General features: G+C 38.2%; 1 protein-coding gene across 2 annotated transcripts in view; it reads right to left on the bottom strand.

Moving 5' to 3' along the window:
• Positions 1-21,177, bottom strand: part of LOC107671990 (brefeldin A-inhibited guanine nucleotide-exchange protein 2-like) — a 37,491-nt gene that overhangs the window by 5,021 nt on the left and 11,293 nt on the right. Inside the window, exons 5-38 of one of the 2 annotated variants that reach the window (XM_016465012.1) lie at positions 18,103-18,282; positions 17,657-17,972; positions 17,371-17,526; positions 17,169-17,287; positions 16,580-16,713; positions 16,077-16,311; positions 15,773-15,872; positions 15,515-15,654; positions 14,722-14,830; positions 14,455-14,644; positions 14,271-14,382; positions 13,990-14,195; positions 13,819-13,903; positions 13,425-13,596; positions 13,178-13,329; positions 12,805-12,933; positions 12,566-12,724; positions 10,387-10,534; positions 10,158-10,254; positions 10,026-10,066; positions 7,626-7,732; positions 7,071-7,133; positions 6,798-6,949; positions 5,800-5,972; positions 5,542-5,702; positions 5,329-5,459; positions 5,119-5,248; positions 3,434-3,569; positions 3,058-3,196; positions 2,641-2,698; positions 2,316-2,430; positions 776-915; positions 436-607; positions 195-333 (exon numbers count right to left, since the gene is read on the bottom strand). In XM_016465012.1, the coding sequence (XP_016320498.1) occupies positions 195-333; positions 436-607; positions 776-915; positions 2,316-2,430; positions 2,641-2,698; positions 3,058-3,196; positions 3,434-3,569; positions 5,119-5,248; positions 5,329-5,459; positions 5,542-5,702; positions 5,800-5,972; positions 6,798-6,949; positions 7,071-7,133; positions 7,626-7,732; positions 10,026-10,066; positions 10,158-10,254; positions 10,387-10,534; positions 12,566-12,724; positions 12,805-12,933; positions 13,178-13,329; positions 13,425-13,596; positions 13,819-13,903; positions 13,990-14,195; positions 14,271-14,382; positions 14,455-14,644; positions 14,722-14,830; positions 15,515-15,654; positions 15,773-15,872; positions 16,077-16,311; positions 16,580-16,713; positions 17,169-17,287; positions 17,371-17,526; positions 17,657-17,972; positions 18,103-18,282 (4,796 nt within the window). Of the gene's footprint in view, positions 1-194; positions 334-435; positions 608-775; positions 916-2,315; positions 2,431-2,640; positions 2,699-3,057; positions 3,197-3,433; positions 3,570-5,118; positions 5,249-5,328; positions 5,460-5,541; positions 5,703-5,799; positions 5,973-6,797; positions 6,950-7,070; positions 7,241-7,625; positions 7,733-10,025; positions 10,067-10,157; positions 10,255-10,386; positions 10,535-12,565; positions 12,725-12,804; positions 12,934-13,177; positions 13,330-13,424; positions 13,597-13,818; positions 13,904-13,989; positions 14,196-14,270; positions 14,383-14,454; positions 14,645-14,721; positions 14,831-15,514; positions 15,655-15,772; positions 15,873-16,076; positions 16,312-16,579; positions 16,714-17,168; positions 17,288-17,370; positions 17,527-17,656; positions 17,973-18,102; positions 18,283-21,177 lie in introns of both variants that reach the window. The other variant, XM_016465013.1, reaches the window with a different exon arrangement.

Below are 21,177 nucleotides of genomic sequence, written 5' to 3'. Positions count from 1 at the left end.
TTTAGTGCTTTCAAATCATGTTCATAATGTCAATAATAATACAAAATAATAATGAATCAACTCAAGTGCAATTTCTTCCAACAATAGGTGCATCTGAACACGTAGCACAGATTGTATTGTATAAAAGCAGCTGTCGTTGTGTTGAGCTTGGTGAGCGAGCGTGATTAATGAATGAGGCAGACGACTGCACTCACTGCAGCAGGCGTGTCTGGATGTCTGGCCAGGAGTCTCGCAGCTGCGTGTCGGAGTACATGCGAAAGAGGATCCTCAGACTGCAGGCCAGGCTGCTGGTCTCCTGCTTCAGAAGATTCGGTTTTGACTTCCCCTTAAAGCCTACATGCAAGATTAATAAAAGACACGCACAATAAGAAAAGACAGTCTCCTATAAATGACAGCATTACCACAACCCAGACGAGGAAATAAAAGAGTGCGGACCTGCTCTCCAGAGCGCTGTCCTCTGCTCATTGTTGGAGTTGAAGTCCTTGGCAAACCTGTGGGACTCAAGGAGGCAGTCAAGCAGTTTGAAGAGGTGTTGTGATGACAGGTGTCTGTACATGCCCTGATCGGCCTCGGTCTCTCCCTCTTCTGCTTGCTCAAGTGCATCTCGCTATTGGGAAACAGACAGAGACAGAACAAAAGACACTTAAATTTAGCACTAAGCCATGGTATCAACATCATAAAGGGCTGTTCACACAGGCTGCATTCTCACAGTTATTAGTTGTAATTCATAAGGTTTTATGGAGTTTACTTTCAAACAGAGGTTATGTGAACACACCCGAGCAGCCGCCATGTTCTCAGCATCCTCCCTCTTGCTGGTAGCCGGGTAGAATACAATGTTGTCTATGGTCTGAATCAACTCCAGCTGTACGACACACTTTATAAGCAGCCCTGCAAACAGCCTGTGGTCTGAGACCCCTAGATCAGAGTAAGAGAGTAACATGTTCAAATTCACAGAAGAACTCAGAAAGCTGATCTGTAAAGTGGTACGAGGATTGGGCAACAAGGTTGTCCAGTGTTGTTTTATTTCACATTCAGATCAGCCTCCATTCAATCTGCAATTTCTTTCCAATACGTTCTCAATGGACAAAATCACATCCATATAATTTTCGCTTGTTCAATGAGCACTTTCACATGGATAAATGTCAACTTCAGTACAAGGGTAAATCCCATTGAAACTTCAAAGGGATTTTTTTGTTCTGTAATAGATTTTTTTGCATTATGGTAACAGGGAAATGGAGACTTCATTTTCTTTAGTCAAATCTAACTTTAGATTTTTTTCTTTTGATTTTAGAGTGATATACACTACCATTCAAAAGTTTGGGATCAGTAATACTTTTTACAATGAGCACGTTTACATGCACACCAGTAAGCTGATAACTCACAAATATCAGCTTATTAAAATAATCAGGTTTCCCCGTTTGCATGCACATCAGTAACCTGACAAAGCAAGTAAGCTGCGTTTACATGACTTTATTAAATTTATAAATCTGGTTATTTCCCTTTAGTGACGTCAAAATATAATCATTTGCATAACTGACTCCTAGTATTCCATATGTTTGTCAGTTGTGATGTTAAATAAAGCTTGCATGTCAGCGCGAAACTTACAGCTCATATCCTCTCATGCAGTTATAAATGCAGCGTTTTGACTGAACCACTTCTACTTCTGCTGCACGAGATGAGAACACATATCATTTTCTGAGTCATGAAAGAGTCTGCTTTTGTGATGTATTTCTTTCTTTCTTTACTGCAAAACGTTTGCTCGGTCTAGATGCGCTTAAATCTGCACTAACGATGCGTTCCTGTCACGTATCACACATGCGCACTTCAATAAGCCGACAGAAAGCAGGTTATTGCGTTTACATGCCGCGTGAAATCGGGGTAAGAGGTTTATGCTTATGCCGTTTATGACCTTACTCCGATAAAAGAAAACGGGTTACCGCGTTTACATGACCACATGCGTTTTCGGTTTACTAAGCATAATCGTAAATTGTAAATTGTATAAAATTTTAACATTTCATTACATTTTAAAAGAACTGATTTATATTTGCATATATTTTAAAATGGAAGTTATTCTTGTGATGAATTTTCAGCATCTCCAGTCAATCTCCAGTCTTTAGTGTCATATGATCCTTCAGAAATCATTCTAATCTGCTGCTCAAAAAACATTTAAACATTAAAATTGAAAATAGTTGTGCTGCTTAATATTTGTGGAATTGAGGATTCTTTAATGAAGTTTAAAATAACTTCATTTATTAGAAGTAGAAATCTTTTGTAACAAAGTCTTAACTGTCAATTTGCATTGCAGCTGTACATACTGGTTTGGGATTTTCCTTTCCATGTTTCATCACTGGCAGTGGACATCTGACTGTGTCCTCTCTCTGAAAGAGTCCTCTCAAAGCTGCTCTGCGACTGAGAATCAACCTCAGCGTCCTAAAACACAGACAAACACACACACACATATGAAAATCAGAGCCTAATATGCAAATGTCCAATATAAATAGCAAGCAAAGCATGGTGGGTGTGTCTTAGTGTTAGCAGAGTGTAGGACACAGTGTATGACAGAATAAAGGCTTATACGTGCTTGATTGTGGCTTATTATTTGTGTGTGTATTCACAATATTTATGTTATTGTGATCTCACCATGTGTTTCCCTTCTCCCACCTCCTCTTCCTGTCCAGCTGGTCGCCATGTCAGCAAGCTGTTAAGAGCAAAGTCAGAACCAAACTGAGAGAGCATTTCATAAGCAGAGCCCGAACAGCCTTTTCAAACACTCTTCGATTTCAATATCAGCGGTCATGTCAACACCTGTCAAGAGTTGGAATATATTGGCGCATCTGACAACCCAAAAAAGTATTTTCTAGATTTAGCTAGAAAATACCAAAAATTCTAAAGTGTGATTTGAATTCATTTAGATTAATTAGCATATCATGTCATTTATTTGATTGTTTTTGTCTATTTGTTTTTTAGAGATCGATCGACAACTCTCATCAAAACAAATCCAGATGGAAGGCCGTTAAGTGTCATTGAAACAGATGGTGGTGTGCAAGAGTGTCATACACATGAGGGCTGGTGGTCTGGAAGATATCCAGCATGCAGGCGCAGGTGACGTCCCACACCTCCGGACTGAACTTCTCCCCATTCAGGATCACCAGGTTCTCCAGACAGTTTGTGCCTGACCGCGCCAGCTGCTCATTATCTGAGAACAGAGGCGGAGTTGTGAGTGTAACACACTAACACTTTCCCTGTATTACCACACCCTGCTGATTTAAAACACTACCACCCACAGGGCCAATATGTTTCTCCAAATGTGACATGTGTAGGCGTCACATTTGAAATGTCCATCGGGAATGAAGTACAGCAAGTAGCAGGGCAATGTCTTAAAATTCCTAAACTCTCCCTCATGATTAGCACAACAGATGAGCGAAATCCCCACCTTGTTTCACACACCACTGCAGCTGTGCGAAAATATCCGCCAGAAGCACCTCGCTGAGAGGCTCGTAGAATTGCGTGAACACATCGCAGATAGCGTAGAGGGCATGGTTACATGTCGTTGTCATCCACTCTGTTTTCTATGAAAAGAAAAAACATGTATGTGATGCATCCATCTTATTTTACAATGTGGAAGTAAGACATTTTCTATCAATGTGCAAGCCTTACGATTTTTTAGCCACTGTAGCTAGAAGAATAAAGCTAGAAGCTACAAATGACTGCATCTACTCTTACGTAGGGATGTAACGATGTACCCTGAGCCGGTTGAAAATTGATAAAAATGTGTGATTATTGAAGTTGGTCGAGATGTTAAATGAATCGCGAAACATTTGTGGGTGAGGTTTAATATGATTGTGTTTCTGAAGAGAACTGACCATCTTCGGAAAGGTTATATGGCGTTTTCTTTTCATCTTGCCTCTGTGTAATGCATATTAAAGTAGTGTTCATAAGCACAGTGCTGTTTTGTTTACAGCAGTTGTTAAATGAATCGCGAAACATTTGTGGGTGAGGTTTAATATGATTGTGTTTCTGAAGAGAACTGACCATCTTCGGAAAGGTTATATGGCGTTTTCTGTTCATCTTGCCTCTGTGTAATGCATATTAAAGTAGTGTTCATAAGTACAGTGCTGTTTTGTTTACAGCAGTAACCGAGGAAACACTATATCTGCTGCTCCATAAGCGCCACCTGCTGTCAGAGAGTGAATCTGCACTCTAATTCAGCTCGTCTGCTGTTTTTGTTTTGTTCAGATGTTTTATGTAACAATTTTACAAAGCTACAGTCAGACCATTCTGTTTTTACTTCAAATTTAGAAAATTATGCAATCTGAAAAAAATGCTCATGCATGTAGCATCTTTGTTTGGATTGTAATTAAAACGCAGTGGTTGCCTCTAATTTTAAATAGAAAGAGCACAGGCAAAGCCTTGGCTTAAGATTTCAGAGAGATTTCTTTCAGTTGTATTATTTATTTATTTGATTTGGGATTTGTTTTAAAATTTCAATTTAGATTTCAATTTGGCATATTTCAATTTCACAAAGAAATGTGCAGCATTTTGAAATAATAAAAGGATACCTTTTATCATTTGTTTTAAATCTAAATTTGTTCAAAAAAATCGTAAATCGAGTAAATCGTTACATCCCTACTCCTACATTAAAAATAAGGTTGATACAACTAATAAAAATCAGCTAGCTACATTCAGGTTATATAAGGAGGAAGTATCTTATAAATTAGATCAGATTATATGAATCAGTTGAAAATATCAATATTTATTAAGATATACTTAATAAATATTATTTATTCCAGGGATTTTTGCAAAGTTTCAGGAAATTTTCCACCCCTTTGCAACCCTACCTGAAATGAATCAAACTTCCCAGTGCTACTACTCTAGTAGGCATGTTAGTGAAGCATCTTTGATTATTACTTCAGATCCCTCAATTTGAAGGTTGCATGCACAAAATAACGTGACAATATCGGTAACATTTTGTCCTGCTACTAGTGGGAAAAAGTGGCCTGTTATTGGACAAGCTGAAGTATTTTGAATACAGTTGAGCTACTATCACATTATTGAAAATGTAGATAGGTTAGCAGCGTTGCTAAAGTTGGTAGAATTAAAGTTGTGATTGATACTCACTTCAGTTTGCTGCTCAGGGAGCTTCATGTTGTCGAATATTCGGAAGATGATCCGAAAGAGGTCATGCCACCAGTGCTTTTCAAAGGTGTGTCCGTAACTCTTCATGATCTCAAACATGACAGTCAGACCCCTGCATGACACAAGCCCTCTCAGAATAAGCTCCAAACATCCACATAGTTTCTTTGTATGGAAGTGAAGATGCGGACCCACCTGGTCCTGACGTCTAGTTTGCAGCGGTTGATGATGCAGGAAAGCTCAAACAGGATGGGGAACCAGCCTCGCACCCAAACGCGGTCACCAGGGGCCACATTCATGTCATCACTAGTGTATTCCCTCAGTGCCTGGAAAGGGGAAGAGTGACTAAAATGTCATTTTTGAAGCGCAGTCGTCATGAGTAACAAAGGCTGAGGTGACAGCACTCACCTGTGGCCTGTCAGACACGTATTTAGCGCAGTGGCGTATGAGACGAATGGCTTCCATACTGGTGTCAGGAAATGCAGCGTTACACACAAACTCTGACAAACACTTGACTGCGTCCTGGAAAGAGTCGATGGCTGCGGCAAAATGCTGCTGAAATGTATTCACTGTGAGGAAACAGAAAGGATAGACATGAGAATGATGTTTTGTTTTTAAATGTTCAAGATGAAAGTTTTAAAATAGTTTGAATTTTACGGTACTTACTAACAATGTGTCCTGTGGTTTGAAACGCGAGGTCCACAATGTTCTCATCATGATCTGATGCTGCTTGATGGAACACAGAGAAGATGTTCTTCCAGCCAGAGCGAATATTAGCAGCCTGGGAGTTCACCATCTGGGCCACACATCGTATCACCATGTCCCGGATAGTGGGCGACCTTTAAAATAGATGAAGTTATTGTATTAGTAACTGAAATGCATGGCTTCAAAATTAAAAAAAATATGCTAAAATAATGACTATTGCATGATTAACCAAAATAAAGCTGAAATCATACATTTATTTAAAAGGAACTTTTATTTGAAAGGCAAAGGCTGTGATTTATTTAAATAAATATATGCACTGTGTTAGGGCTGTCAGCGGTTTTCCATCAAAATAAAAGTTTGATGGTTTAACATTTGGAAATTAAATGTATGAATAAAAAAAAAACAATATTAAATATGTTTTGAATATTTGAATAATAGTAATTTCATATTAGTTTTAATGTAAATGTAATATTGTAAAATAATTATATTTTTCTTAAATATTCACGTTTTCATTTACAGTGAAATATTACAATAATATAATTTAAGTTTTTATTTTTGTAATTTTTCTATTTCTATTTAATAATAATAATAATTGATATATGCCATATTGATATATAATTACAACATTTTGGCCAAACTGTCAATCTAGCACAGCAAACCTGTCATTTTTTTTAAATTGCATTTTAAAATCAATCTCAACTTTTATCAGGAGATTCACAATAAGATTTTTTTCCCCCAAATCATGCAGCTCCAGTGAGTGTTTTTTAGGAAAACAACCTGCAAATGGCCTACTTATAGTTCTTGTTGCATAATAAGTTGGGATAACAAAATATTTTACCTCTGAATATTACACGTTTCTCCTCAAGTGTTTAAAGTTAACATGTTTCATCATGATGCATCAGATTGCATCATTTCTTTAGCTCTCCAACCATTCACATTTCTAACTCCTCTCTCCTCACCTATTCTTCTTCACGATGTGTTCAAATGGCCTTAAAAAGTCCTTCTGGAAGCGGAAATTGGCAAGTTCTCCCTTCTCCAGAAACTTCATAGAGAGTTGTCTCAGGGAGTCCACAGCAAAGATGGCCACATCCTCATTAGGATTACAACCCACCTGCCAAATCAGAAATCACACAATCAGACTTTATTAAATCTGGAAAAAACATTTCACCGGCAGCTTGAAGGTGCGGTCACATTAGCAAAATTTGACTGCACCTTTAGGTAAGGCTACAGACCTTGTTGAAGTGATCTCCGATGACCTGCCAAATGCGTGACCACTGCAAACGGATGCGGTTCATGTTGTAGTAGGAGATCTCCACTATCTTCTGCAGACTGAACATGCGCGGCTGGTGAGCAGAAGCCAGCTCGTCCATGGACACCGCACAGAGCCAATGCACAAAGTCCACTGGGGATGGAGCAGAGTTTACAATTAACACAAATCTCAGAGACATTTTGCACCCAAATACATTATCTACACATCCACTGTCTACTGGCAGAACACAATCGTTTAGAACAGAACAGAGTATCTGTGCAAGTAAATCAACGTGGGTTGGAAGCAGGTAATTTCAATATCATGTACAAATTGAGTGTAAATGTCATTTAAAACATTACCTGAAGGTCAACGTGAAATTAAAATGGACAATTCTTTATTTATTAATGGAATATTGACGTTTTTATCATAAATGGTTTATTAAATTATTTATTTAATTATGTGCCTACATAATCTTTAATCAAAGACCCTGTCAACGAATCAATAATTTCCTAATGAACATATAAAGTTACCGGTTCATGTTGTAGTAGGAGATCTCCACTATCTTCTGCAGACTGAACATGCGCGGCTGGTGAGCAGAAGCCAGCTCGTCCATGGACACCGCACAGAGCCAATGCACAAAGTCCACTGGGGATGGAGCAGAGTTTACAATTAACACAAATCTCAGAGACATTTTGCACCCAAATACATTATCTACACATCCACTGTCTACTGGCAGAACACAATCGTTTAGAACAGAACAGAGTATCTGTGCAAGTAAATCAACGTGGGTTGGAAGCAGGTAATTTCAATATCATGTACAAATTGAGTGTAAATGTCATTTAAAACATTACCTGAAGGTCAACGTGAAATTAAAATGGACAATTCTTTATTTATTAATGGAATATTGACGTTTTTATCATAAATGGTTTATTACATTATTTATTTAATTATGTGCCTACATAATCTTTAATCAAAGACCCTGTCAACGAATCAATCATTTCCTAATGAACATATAAAGTTACACTCTACATTTTTTTCTCATTTAATATGCAGTTCACCTGGATATACGTCACAATAGGGGAGAAAATATGATCACAATTTCAGTTTCCAGATGATTTGAACCCTCCGGAAAGCTTACCAGCTTGGTTGCCTATGGCCAATCAAAATAATCCCAATCCCAAAACTAGACCCTATCACATATCAAAATCATATCAAAACTTAAAATATGCCACTCCCATACCTAAAATACATACTTTACAGTCACTGTTATGCATTATACACAATTTTTACTTTAAAAATCACTATATAGTAGTCATCAAACACATCTGTTTTCATAAAGGAGATAAACCAGAGCCCCTCCCTCAAATATCCACAAACTAGCATAGTTTTATTATTGGTTGAAAGTAAAATAAATGCAATAATTTCAGCCAAATAAAATTAAACTGTGGACTTGGCAACCCTGTTTAACAGAGATCCAGAAGCAATACAGACAGAACAACCCCACAGCCCACACCTTGTAAGTCACTTCCTGATGTAATGGACCAAATGACTGAATCTCAGACCATAAGAACAAACCCAAGCTATGGTGAAAAGGGTAATAGCATGGAACGCCCACTTACACACTAAAAACATAAAACTGATTTTCCATTGCTCATAGAGCTAATAATGATATGTTAAGAATGCAGCTGTTCCTGTTAATTTCTTGCTAAATACAAAAAAAACAAAAACAGGACACACTGACTCAAGTTTACCCGAGTAAAATTAAATGTATCTATTTCCACATAATCAACCCACACAGATATGCTCTCAAACAGTGTTGGGGATTAACTTACTACATGAATAACCTAGCTACACTTTTCAGTAGCATGACAGCAGCTCAATTGTTTTTAAAATAGTGTTGTTTTTCCAGTAACAAGCTATTTTTTTCCCAGTGAGTAATAGTGTAGTGTGACGTGTGCAAACTCACATCCTTGTAGTAGCAGTAGTCCTTATTTAGCAACACAACTACTTCAAAATTTATATTTAAAGTTTGACTCAATTTAATTAATGCTGTAGATCAAAAAGTTTTCATATATTGTTAAATATAGACCTTATTCTGCACAAAAACTCACAACTGCTACTTAAAAACCCTATCATTCCTGGGGGAATCCATGCTAATTATTTTTCATGTTTTACATCTACAAACTGAACTGCTCTATATATCAAACCCCTAGCATTTGCAGCATTGGGGAACATTCATCACCATGTTTTCGAATGAAATTACAGCATTTAAATTAATGTCAGTTTATTTGTTCAAGTTTTTGCGGTCACGTCCTGTAGCTAATTTTCTGCTAGATAAATAGTGCTGTAGTAATAAATTAATTATATAACCTCATAGTTACACTATCGTTCAAAGGTTTGGTGTCTGTAAGATTTAAAAAAAAAAAGACTGCATTAAATTGACCAAAAGTGACAGTAAAGAAACATTTCTATTTCAAATGAATGCTGTTCTTTTGAACTTGCTGCTGATCAGAAAATCCTAAACAAATCCATCATAGTTTGCAGCACAACTGTTTTCAAAACTGATAATAATAAATGTTTCTTGAGCAGCAAATCAGCATATTAGAATGATTTCTAAAGGATCATGTTACACTAAAAACTTTAATAATGGCTGCAGAAAAAAAATAATTTTTTCATCACAGGAATAAATTACATTTTAAAATATATTAAAATAGAAAAGTTACTTTAAATTGTATCAATATCTCACAATATTACGGTTTTACTGTATTTTGATAGAATATATAAAGCTTAAGTGAGTATAAGAGATTTATTTCAACACTATTAAAAAAAACAACTCACCAACCACATACTTTTGAATGGTAGCATATATGTTTAAAATATATTTCCCCCCTTAAAAAAATTCAACGCTAATGTTGTTACAGTGAAACAAAAACCCTACCAATTGCATTTCCATCAAGCCTGGTGGATCCAGTGAAGATTCTGGCACACAAAAGAGAGACGGAAGGTCAGACAAGGAAGCATAAACCGTAAGAACACTGTATGTTTGTATTGTCCTGTGATTTTAATGCACCTGTCCACAGCCACCACAACACTCTGAGAGCTGGTCTCCCCCACTGACTCCTGGATATGAGCCATCTGACGCTTGTCTGGACCTCCAACCAGAGTACCTGCAGGAGACCAATAATACTGTTTTGCTCCATAAGGAACATCGTCCACACACACCAATAAACAAACAATAAACAGACTGAACACTTCGGCCGCATCCATGAGCTATTAACTGCAGTCGTACAATAGCCTACCTAAGCCAAGGGGCATGAATTCCTCTCCCCCTGATGGGAAGCCCTTTATGCTGCCTCCCTGGTCCCGGACAACACCGGAGATATAACGCGTCTTCACCCCTGTCCCAATCAACTGGGCCAACTCCAGCTGACTGATACACCTCAGAATCTAAACAAAGAGCAGGCAGATGTGTAGAGGCTGGAAAGAAACTTTAGCAAATCAATAGTTTTGGAGGAGAGCAGGGGTTTATGGCCACCAGCGGAGTTGAGTTGCATGACTTTGCGGGGCTCAACAAAATGACCTGGATGACCAGCTGGTCTGGGGTGAGTGTGAAAGTGTTTTAGGCCAGTTTTCTACTATGTATTCTACATTTCTTTTAAAGGATTAGATCAAGAATTTAAATTTCCTGATAATTTACTCACCCCCATGTCATCCAAGACGTTCATGTCTTTCTATCTTCAGTCGAAAAGAAATTAAGGTTTTTGAGGAAAATATTCCAGTATTTTTCTCCCTATAGTGGACTTCAATGGGGACCAACGGGTTGAAGGTCCAAACTGCAGTTTAAATGCAGCTTCAAAGGGCTCTACACGATCCCAGCCGAGGAATAAGGGTCTGATCTACCAAAACGATCGGTCATTTTCTAAAAAAAAAAAAAGTATATACTTTTTAAAAGGGATGCACCGATACCGATACTGGTATCGGTATCGGGCCCGATACTGAGCTCTTGTATTCGTACTCGTTAAAATGCCCCGATACCAAACGCCGATACCACACAGCATGTGATAAGTGCCATATTCAGACAAAGAAACACCGACAACAAAACAACAGACAACAGAATGGAGTTATTAGAGATTAAGGATGTATACGAAGTATATGTATGCAATGAATATAATGTTAAACATTCAGTATTAATGCCTGTATAGCTGATGTGCGCGAGCTGATAAGCAAATTGAGCGCGCAGCGGCGCAGATGCGCGAGCTTGTCGAGTGAATATAAGGTTTGCATGAAGCTGGGTGACAGCATGCCCAGGAGACTACAGGCTGTCATTAAGGCTAAGGGCTGCCCGACTTAGTATTGATGGTTGTGTAAATACTGTCATACTGAAGCATATGAATAATTTTTGGTTTATTGTAATCTATTACATACCTTTCTATCAAAGTTATCTGACATTATCAAGCTGAATTTGTTCTGACACAGTTTAACTCTGAGTTCTTGTCATATTTATTACCATTTTCTAAACTATAGCAAATAAACTGTGATAATGTGAGAAATGTTGAAGGTGTCTGAATAAATTTAGGTTTGACTGTATCTATTTGATAAATGAAGCTAACCAACTAACATTATACATACTCTTTTGGTTTCTGTACCCAATATTTTAAAAATTTACAAATGCAATAAAAATATTGGTATCGGTACTCTGTATCGGCAAGTACCAAAAATAAAAGTATCGGTATCGGGCGAGTACTGGAAAAAGTGATATCGGTGCATCCCTACTTTTTAACCACAAATATTCATCTTGCACTAGCTTGACGTCACGCATTACGTAATCACGTTGGAAAGTTGTGACGTAGATGGAAGTACCCACCTAGTGTTTACAAAGCGAACATGCAAAGAAAATAAAACGCCCCTTACAAAAAATGGTAAAACAACGTTGTCGGACAATTTAGAAATTTGAGGAGAAAATTAAATGGAGTTTTTCGCCCTACCCTAACTTTTTGAACCAGAGTACACAGACAGAGAACTAACGTTTCCAACGTGATTACGTAATGCGTGAAGTCGTGGACGCGCATCACAGAGCTAGTGCAAGACGAGCATTTGTGGTTAAAAAGTATATAAATTCTAATTTTTAAACAATCTTTTCGCTAGATAAGACCCTTATTTCTCGACTGGGATCATGTAGAGCCCTTTGAACCTGCATTGAAACTGCAATGTCAACCCATTGATCCCCATTGAAGTCCACTATATGGAGAAAAATCCTGAAACGTGTTCCTCGAAAACCTCAGTTTCTTTTTCGACTGAAAAAAGAAAAACATGAACATCTTGGATGACATGGGGATGAGTACATTTTCAGGAAATTTTAATTCAGGAGTGAACTAAACCTTTAATGGAAAACCAGGAGTTGATTTGGGGTAATTACAGCACACTTTGAGGACATTGCTGACATTACGCTCAACTCTATTCACACGCTCTGATGCCCACCTCATGCCAGGAGTTTCCCAAGTAGTTTCCGTCGGTGTGGGCGACCATGATGAGAGTCTTTATGGTATCAATGTTCTTCTGCTTCATCTCTGTGATACTTGAGCTCGCGGTGAGCAGCGTAAACCGGGCCAAGGCCTGGATGTAGGCATCTCTCTCCAACTGTGAAACAGAAAAAAATAAGAACTAAATAAAAAAGGCTTGAGTATGATTTGTCACGTGAAAAGTGTAAAAACACAAACCTGCATGTTGAAGATGCAGGCGATCCTGATTGCACATCGGATCCCCTCCAGACAAAGAGATGCCACGTCCTGATCGTCACAATCCTGGAGTCCTACGCTGAACGCCGCCAACAGAGGAGTCCAGGCCAGCTATTTTACATACATCAAAACACAGAGACATACATACTGAAAAATGAACCCACAGATAACATACTTTCAAAGTTGAACTTCCTTTCAACCTTTACAGACTGATGAGTGAAACCACAACATCCTGGAACAGTATCAGATCATGTCTCCTCCATGACCTGCTCATGATCCTTTTGACCTAACAATGACTTTCTGTTCCAGTACCCAGCTGGCATTGAACTGTGGTTTATTGGACATGTGCCATTACCTTGAACATGGGCCGGACGTGCTCTAGGTGAGTAGCACTGAAGAAGGGAGCCTGAGCGTGACTTACAGCCTCCATCAGAGCTTTAGCCGTTTTGGCCATCTGCTCCATCTCCATGTTATACAGCAGCCTTCTCTGCTTCTCATTGGCTACATCTAACAGGAAGACAAACAGCTCACGTCAGCATTCAACTGGGTTTTATTCAATTCCATCAAAGGAAATTACAGGCATTTTGTTGAGAGGCTCTTACTCTGTTTGCTGGATTTGGGAGTGATGGAGTATTCTTTGCTCTCCTTCAAAGCAATCTTCTTTCCTGCAATTTCATCGTAGATGGAGGAGAGATACTCCTCGGGCAGGTCCTTACTGTCATTAATGCCACGGTTCATTTTTATATACTGCTCCTTCGTCATTTTGTTCTTCACCTGAAGAGAAGTGAAAACAAAAACAAAACTAGATTTTTACATTTCATGGAAATAAAAACATGCTTGCTTTTTTAGAATGTTCCTAAATGCTGGATGGTTGCAAGACTGGTTTTGCAGTTACCAAGGTTCTGGTTAGTTGCCAAGGTCTCTTAGCAAATACAAAGCAAAGCAAAAGGAGAGAAGGGAGATAAGTGAGCAAAAAATATAAGCAAGTAGTCTTACCTGTGGACTGTGCAGGTCGGTGGTTAACATGATGATGGAGTAGGCCAGAACGTAAGCTGTGTCTGCGCTGGCAAACAGAGTCTGCCTACAGAACAACAGACAGGTCAGCACATACACAAACGCCAGCGAGCCTCACAAATATATAACTCTTCTTCAGACTACAAAACCTACCCCTGATTGCACTCCAGGTATCGGGCGGCAAACTTCTCCATGAGCCTATCGATTTTCTGGGCTTCACCTGGAAGCCTGAAGCCTTCCAGGAAGGCACGGAGTGCTGACACAAAGTCTTTGCCACAAAAGTCCAGCCGGTCCACATAGCAGTACATCACTTCTTTATTAAACTTCACATTCTCTCCCAGGAACTCGCCAACCTGAGTCTGATCACATGACACAGCAGAGCCTAAGTCTTGGTGCACTAATTTATCCATGTGTGATAACAAGCAAGAACTTACTGTGTCCAGTCGCTCCTCCTGTTGCAGGAACTGTGCGATGTCCTCTGGTGTGGTGCCCAGCATGCCTTGCTCCTGCAGGTACTGCAATCCCCTTTTTGGTTTCTTGTTAAACCTTTAAGAAACAGAAATGGTCAAAGAAAAATATGGAAGAAAAAATAAAGACACTTCAAAAAAGACAGCTTACAGCTCAATGCCATGCTCGATGATCTCTTTCTGCTGCTTGATGACCTCATACTGCTCGGGGTGATCTAGCTGAGACTGCTGAACTCCAGACGACACAGTGGAGTCCAGAGAGCTCACACTATCTCTGCGAGAGGAAAGATTCTCATGGAGCTTCACATCTGCACTGTCGCCCTCTGCTGGACGTTCCTGACCTGCAGCGCAACAAAAGTCTAGACTTAGAAAATTCTGATGACACAGACGATTCAAACAGATCTCAGTGTTGTCTTACCAAGATTCGCCTGCAGGTTGGGGTTGACGTACATGTCTCTGCTCCATTCCACCATGCACTTCAAAATGGACACCAGACACTCCAGCCCTTTCTTTCTCAAACTCAGCTCCTGCAAATGAATCATTAACCGATCAACTCTGAATTAATTATTACACACTAACAGTGTGGTTGGGGAAGATTTTCCCTGCAGTGAATCATGCACTTGTTTTTACTGGAGAAGTTTGTACTGTTCTAGAATTATTTTTAAAATGTAGTATTGTGGCATTGCTAATATTGTTGGCACATTGTGAACCACATCATCTTTTTATATTATAATAAAAAGATGAAAAAATAAAACCACATTTTAAGTAATTTCAGATTAAAGAATCTGCTTTAAATCTACATTATATGACATACTGTGATATCAAATAACATGTCACCTGTTTTTACTAGAGATGTTTGTACCCTTTTGAAAAAATTTTTTTTGCCACTGTTAATGTTGTTTTTCATGATTAATTTTATTGAAGTTAAATTAACTAATTTAAGTTGTTTCAGATCAAAGAATATGCTAAATGCTAAATTTTATGGCATATGGCAGTGGTAGAGCATTGCGTTAGCAGCGCAAAAGGTCGTGGGTTCGACTCCCAGGGAACACACATACTGGTAAAAAATGTATAGCCTGAATGCACTGTAAGTCGCTTGCGTCTGCTAAATGCATATATTATAAATTATATGCTGTATTATGTACAATTAAAAATAATACCATGCCATGTAATGAATGCTAATGTTATAATTTGAAGATGATGACTGCTACCTGTAATGGAGTCATGCCGAGCTCCTGTCCACTCCTTCCCTGGGCGATTTTAGACAGGTCATTTACCAGCCGCTCAAAAATATTGGCAGCGTTGAGATCACAGTCATAGTTCACATAAATGTCCACCACACATTGTGCATCTGTGAGAAGAGCAGCAGACTCGTTCACCATTTGGTTTGATATTTGAGCCAATAATGTGTGAGAAGTTTGTGTGTGTGCGCCCATATTGTGTGCAAGTGTACACTGAGGTGTGCCAACCTGCACATATTCGAGTTAGAGTCTGAATGACCATCCACTTGTGCTCGAAGGAGCTGGATGACGTCTCCAGGATTGTTAGAAAGATCTCCCTGAAGAACACCTGAAAGAAAAGAGACAAAAAAAAAGAAGAAATGGAAATTAAGAAATAATATTTTAGTTGAAAAATCATGTAGGAACAATTTATATTCGTCTGTAAAACTAATTTAATACATTCAAGCACAAGTTTTGAAGATCATGAGAAACAAATTTAGTCAAGTGTGTACAAACAGCCTGACTGTGTATCTGAACATCTGATTTTTTTTACCTCAATCTGCATCTTAAGGTGCACTTTGAAGTGGGAGAGCAAGGTAAGGAAGATGGCAAGAGACAGTTCAAATACTTCAGGCACAGAGGAGACCCCGTTTTTGGAGAGCGCCACACACAGGTACTGTTTGATGGCGTTCACAAACATCTCGTGGGTTCGGAAAACAGGTCCAGCTCCCTGCAGCACTGACAGCAACAGCTGCAGGGAAACCACCTTAGAGCGTAACTCATGGGACCTGAAAGTGAAAAATGACGGCAGCATGAAACTGAACACATTTCCAAATAATAGCAAATTAATTCCAAATCATTCTACAGGGAGTGTCCATTGTGGAACCAGAGCACTCAGATCTCCTCCAGCAACATCTCAGTTTTTATGATCACACTACTGACACGATTCATCATTTACTGGTCTTCCACATAAAAGAAGTTGAAAAATATTTGCTTGACTGATTAGTCATCTAATATTTCATCTACAGCAAATAAATTTCCTCTCCAGGTTCTTACTTTGGGTCGGGTGGTCCATCAGCCAGGGGCTTCATGGAAAGCTTGCAGAGGGAGCGGAACACAAGGAAGGCGTCTTTCTGAAGGATGTGCGAAAAATGAGCAGCTGTCTGACTGCCCTGAATGGTTTCTGCATCCTGTTCAGAAAAGAAACAAAATACCAGTCAGGCCACAAGTAAAAAGGTATAGTGTAAATATATAAGCAATAGTCTAATTATGTGTCTTTATAGACAATGTCTTTATACACTTCCGTTTAAAAGTCTCTAAGATTTTTTTTGTTTTTGAAGTCTTCTAATATGCAGATTTGCTGCTTAAAAAATATTTCTTTTTAATAACAATATTTAAAACCGTTTTACTGCTTAATAATTTCCTGAAAACCATGCTACTTTTTTCAATTTTTTAATCAATAAAATTGTTGCTTTTGCTCAATTTAATCACTTTAATTAGCTGACTAAATAGTAAATAGTAAAATAAAATAAAAAATACTGACCCCATTTTTGAATGGTCATGTATGTCTTATTAAACAAATGAAAAATAAATTAAATTGTATTCACTTGCCCTCCATCAGAAAACCCTAAAGTAAGAAACACACCAGAATGTCTATGGAGGACTCTGAGCCACGATCGTCCACCATTCCATTCATCTGCTGTGTGTCGACTCGAACAACAGGGGGTGGCACTTTGGTTTCTGAGTCAGAATGTTGATCTAAGCCTGTGGTAGAAACAGACGCAGGAGTGACTACTATGCCATAGGTTCACATAAAGCTACAGTCAGCTATTTCCAGTGTGACACACCTCCTTCCACAGAGCTATCTCCCAGTCCACTGTCTGGCTCAGTCTCTTCATGAACCTCAGTGCCTGCTTCTGTCTCAGGCTGCGGATGGGCCTCCTCTCCCTCAACACCTCCTGCCACTGATGAAGTCGTCTGGTCTGACTCCTGGATCTCTTCATCTTTAAAAACAGTCAAATTAAATAAAATAAAGTGCATCAAAACTGCTTTCTGAAAGATAACAGGAAATTGCCAGAACCTTATAATTTGGAGTAATTTCTCATATATTCCGACACCAGTGATTCCCCGTACCTGGGTGTGCAATTTCCTTTGTGCTCTGTTTATCTGTGGCAAACTCCTCCTCTGACTTTGACTCTTCTGGCTGGCCATTGATGGAGGATGAGTCCTGGGGGGTGGAAGGAGTGGAGGGGACCCCAGGGGGGCTGAGAGAGGGAGATGGGGGTCCGTTCTGTTCTGAGCAGGCTCGTCTGAGCCATGGCGATCCAGACCCCCGACCAGGAGTAGGGGAAGGGTTTTGGGCCACAGGTGAAGGGTTACTGGATACTGGAGAAGGATTGCGCAGCTGCAGACGTTGTCTTTCCTTCTCTGCTTCCTGAGCTTCCAGAGCCTACAAGAGAGTCATTAGAATTAGAAATTCAAACGTAGTTTCCCAGTTTTAGTCTAATTTTCCCAAACTATAATGGCGCCCATAGTTTCACTAGGGTGACACCTCACATCTAAACAGAGTTGTTACTAACCGCCTGGTTCTCCATACGGGTGAAGATGACACTGAGCATCTGTGTGAGAGTGGCCTTGGCCGTGGTCTGGTTGATCAGGTTGCGGCTGGCCAGGTAGATGTTGTAGCAGGTGCGGACAGTGAGGAGAATCGTTCCCTCGTGGATCTCTATGTGTGGTGATGTCACAGCAGTCAGCAGAGCCTATAGAGTAACACAATGCATTATGAAATCACAGATTATGGCAATTTATGCATTGACAAGTTTATGGCTTGAAGCATTATGCAGGTAAATAATGACATTGATGAAAACGAGATCTTTAATGGGCAGCCCTCTCAGATAATCATGTGATCTTATGTACACATCTTGGTGGTAAAACTGCCCAACCTCTTTGTGCAAACTACTATTCTCTACTGCTTGCTCTCCTTTTATAGAGAATAGAATATAAGAAAATCTTTCACACTGCATGCTTATCTAAAATAAGAGTAAAAGAAAAGACGTTGTACATTAATGCTCAGCTTATGTTGCAAATGTTGTAAGGTAATCATGGTTTTCTCAACTTGTATGATCGTTTAGCTACCTGTTAACTAAATTTCACCCATAATGTCTTGTATGACTCAAGTTTGTTGACATAGGTGCTGAATACAGAAGCAGCTTTGATTACTTTGGCATGAGCTTCACTGCAGTGACCAGGTGAACTCAAGGCCATAGCCAGGGTTTGAAAATTAGTGAGGTTAAGAATTGTGCTATAATAACCCCTACAAATACAACTCATTATATACACTAAACACTTTAAAAGAGACAGAGATGTAGATGTTTGTGAAAAATGTTTTCTCTGTTTTGGAGGGATGCACACTGTTAAACTGTACCCTATTTATTGCATCAAATGCAAGAGGTGGATAATTTTATCAGTTGTTTATTGATCATGCAACAATACATATTACTGTTATAGTTTTCATTAACAATCATTGCTATATAGATGATAACTTTGTCTAGTGCTCTTATGAATGTTTTAGCATGATTTGTGAAAATTTAACTACTATACTGAATGACACAGCATAGACTTCTTCATGGCTAGTGTTTGCGTAGGCTATTTCATTTCATTCCGTAACCTACTTGTTCAACATATCTGTGTACTAATGTTAAATGCTACTGTTTCTGACAGCATTGATAACGTTTCTGACAGATAATATTATATTTTTGCATTTCCCTAACCGAACATGCTATCCTGTCAGCAATAACCTGTCCGTGTTTTTTTTTTATTACTGTCAGTGTAAGTGCCGATACAGTGTTGCCAGATATTGCTATAAAAACAAATAAAAACCGAAAAATAAATAAACAATAAACCGAAATTATTTCAAATCTTTGCAAATGAGATAAAATAAAGATATAGCTGACTCTAAACTGCAACATCCCACTTTAACAAACAAAAACCGAAAAATAAATAAAAATAAACCAAAATTATTTCAAATCTTTTCCAAATAAGATAACATAAAGATATCGCTGACGTAAAATGCAACTTCCTACTTTATTAACTTTCTAAAGTGTCAAATTAAGTGGAAAAGACAAGTCCAAAAACCCTTATAATAGCTGGATCTGGCAACACGGAGGCTGCGTCCGCGGTGAACTTACTGCAAGGTCAAACCGATATGTGTTATGAATGATAAAACTATGAATTGATACTATGTTGCAACTTTTCTTCCCAAAATATTTAGATTAATTAAAACCAACGAAAATTTTATTGAAGTAAACTTAGAGTGAACATTGTTTAAAATAATTATTAATTTAATGGCTATATTAAATATATTGTACTGTTTTGAAAGAAGTCTCTGATGCTCACCAAGGCTGCATTTATTTAATCAGAAACAGCAAAAATAGTAGGGCTGGGTAAAAAAATATCGATATCTCGATTTTAATCGATTTAAATTTTTACGAAACGATATCGATTCTTAAATCCCAAGAATCGATTAGTCTAGCCTGTTTTCATGATGGAATATTGAAGCGCACCTCCCATCCATCGCAATAAGCATTGTGCGTTGGTACTTTTAATATCAAAATAAACATGACTAAACATCCGAAGGTAAGTTAAAAGAAAGAGTACAACTTTACAATCCGTATCCTGTCTCATGTAATCGCTCAATCAGTGTTTCAGCCACGCAAAGACGTCAATATAACAGCTTGTAAACTATTCATGTAACATCACATTTACAAGCATATTCAGTGACCATAAACTCGTTAGTCAGCTAGAAAAATAAACTGTAGAGACGATAATTTTGCTAAATATATGCACCATATAACATTCATTATAATTATAGTTTTTATGACAGCCACTATTGAAATGTGTACATTTAAAAAAAAAACTAACTGAAGTAATTGTAACTTAATTATTATCGAAAGGATCGATCCTCGCATAAAAGTATCGACTCTAAAGAGCATTTTTTTAACCATTAATTTTATTTATTTATCAAGAAATTCACTGCATAAAATAAGCTTCTAAGTGGAAAAATAGACTATATCAGCGAATAATTGTGTTGGATAGAACCATTTCTCCTGCTCATCGGAACACACGCAATTGCTGAAAGACAGAACCAATCAATCACAGACAGCGTTCGCTGCTGACGCATGGCTCACAGTGCTTGTTCAAATAGGGCTGCATTTCCCAAAAGCATCAGAAGCACAAGTAGATCTATAGAAACCACTGCCACATTATTACATTACATAACTTTGTTACTATATATAAAATTAATTCTGAAAAATGCATGACAATGATTTCTGAAGGATCATGTGACACTGAAGACTGGAGTAATGTTGAAAATTCAGCTTTGATCACAGATGCATTTCAAATTACATTTTAAAATATATTAAAATAGAAAATAGTTATTTTTAATTGTTATATTTCACAATATTGCTGCTTTTACTGTTTTTTTTTTCTTTTTCCCCCAAATAAGTGCAGCCTTGGTGAGCATGAGACTTTAAAAAAAATTACAAAATCTTACTGACCCCAAACTTTTGTGTACATGTAATATTTATTTTAAATTGACTAGTTTGTGCAAGTAAATTTATTTAAACTGGTTGTTAAAAGTTCAAATGGATTGTGTT

Source organism: Sinocyclocheilus anshuiensis, unplaced genomic scaffold (genome assembly GCF_001515605.1).
Source record: "Sinocyclocheilus anshuiensis isolate Anshui unplaced genomic scaffold, SAMN03320099.WGS_v1.1 scaffold1053, whole genome shotgun sequence".
Classification (NCBI taxonomy): domain Eukaryota; kingdom Metazoa; phylum Chordata; class Actinopteri; order Cypriniformes; family Cyprinidae; genus Sinocyclocheilus; species Sinocyclocheilus anshuiensis.
Note: the sequence above shows the minus strand (reverse complement) of the source record. Positions and strands in the feature narration are given on the sequence as shown.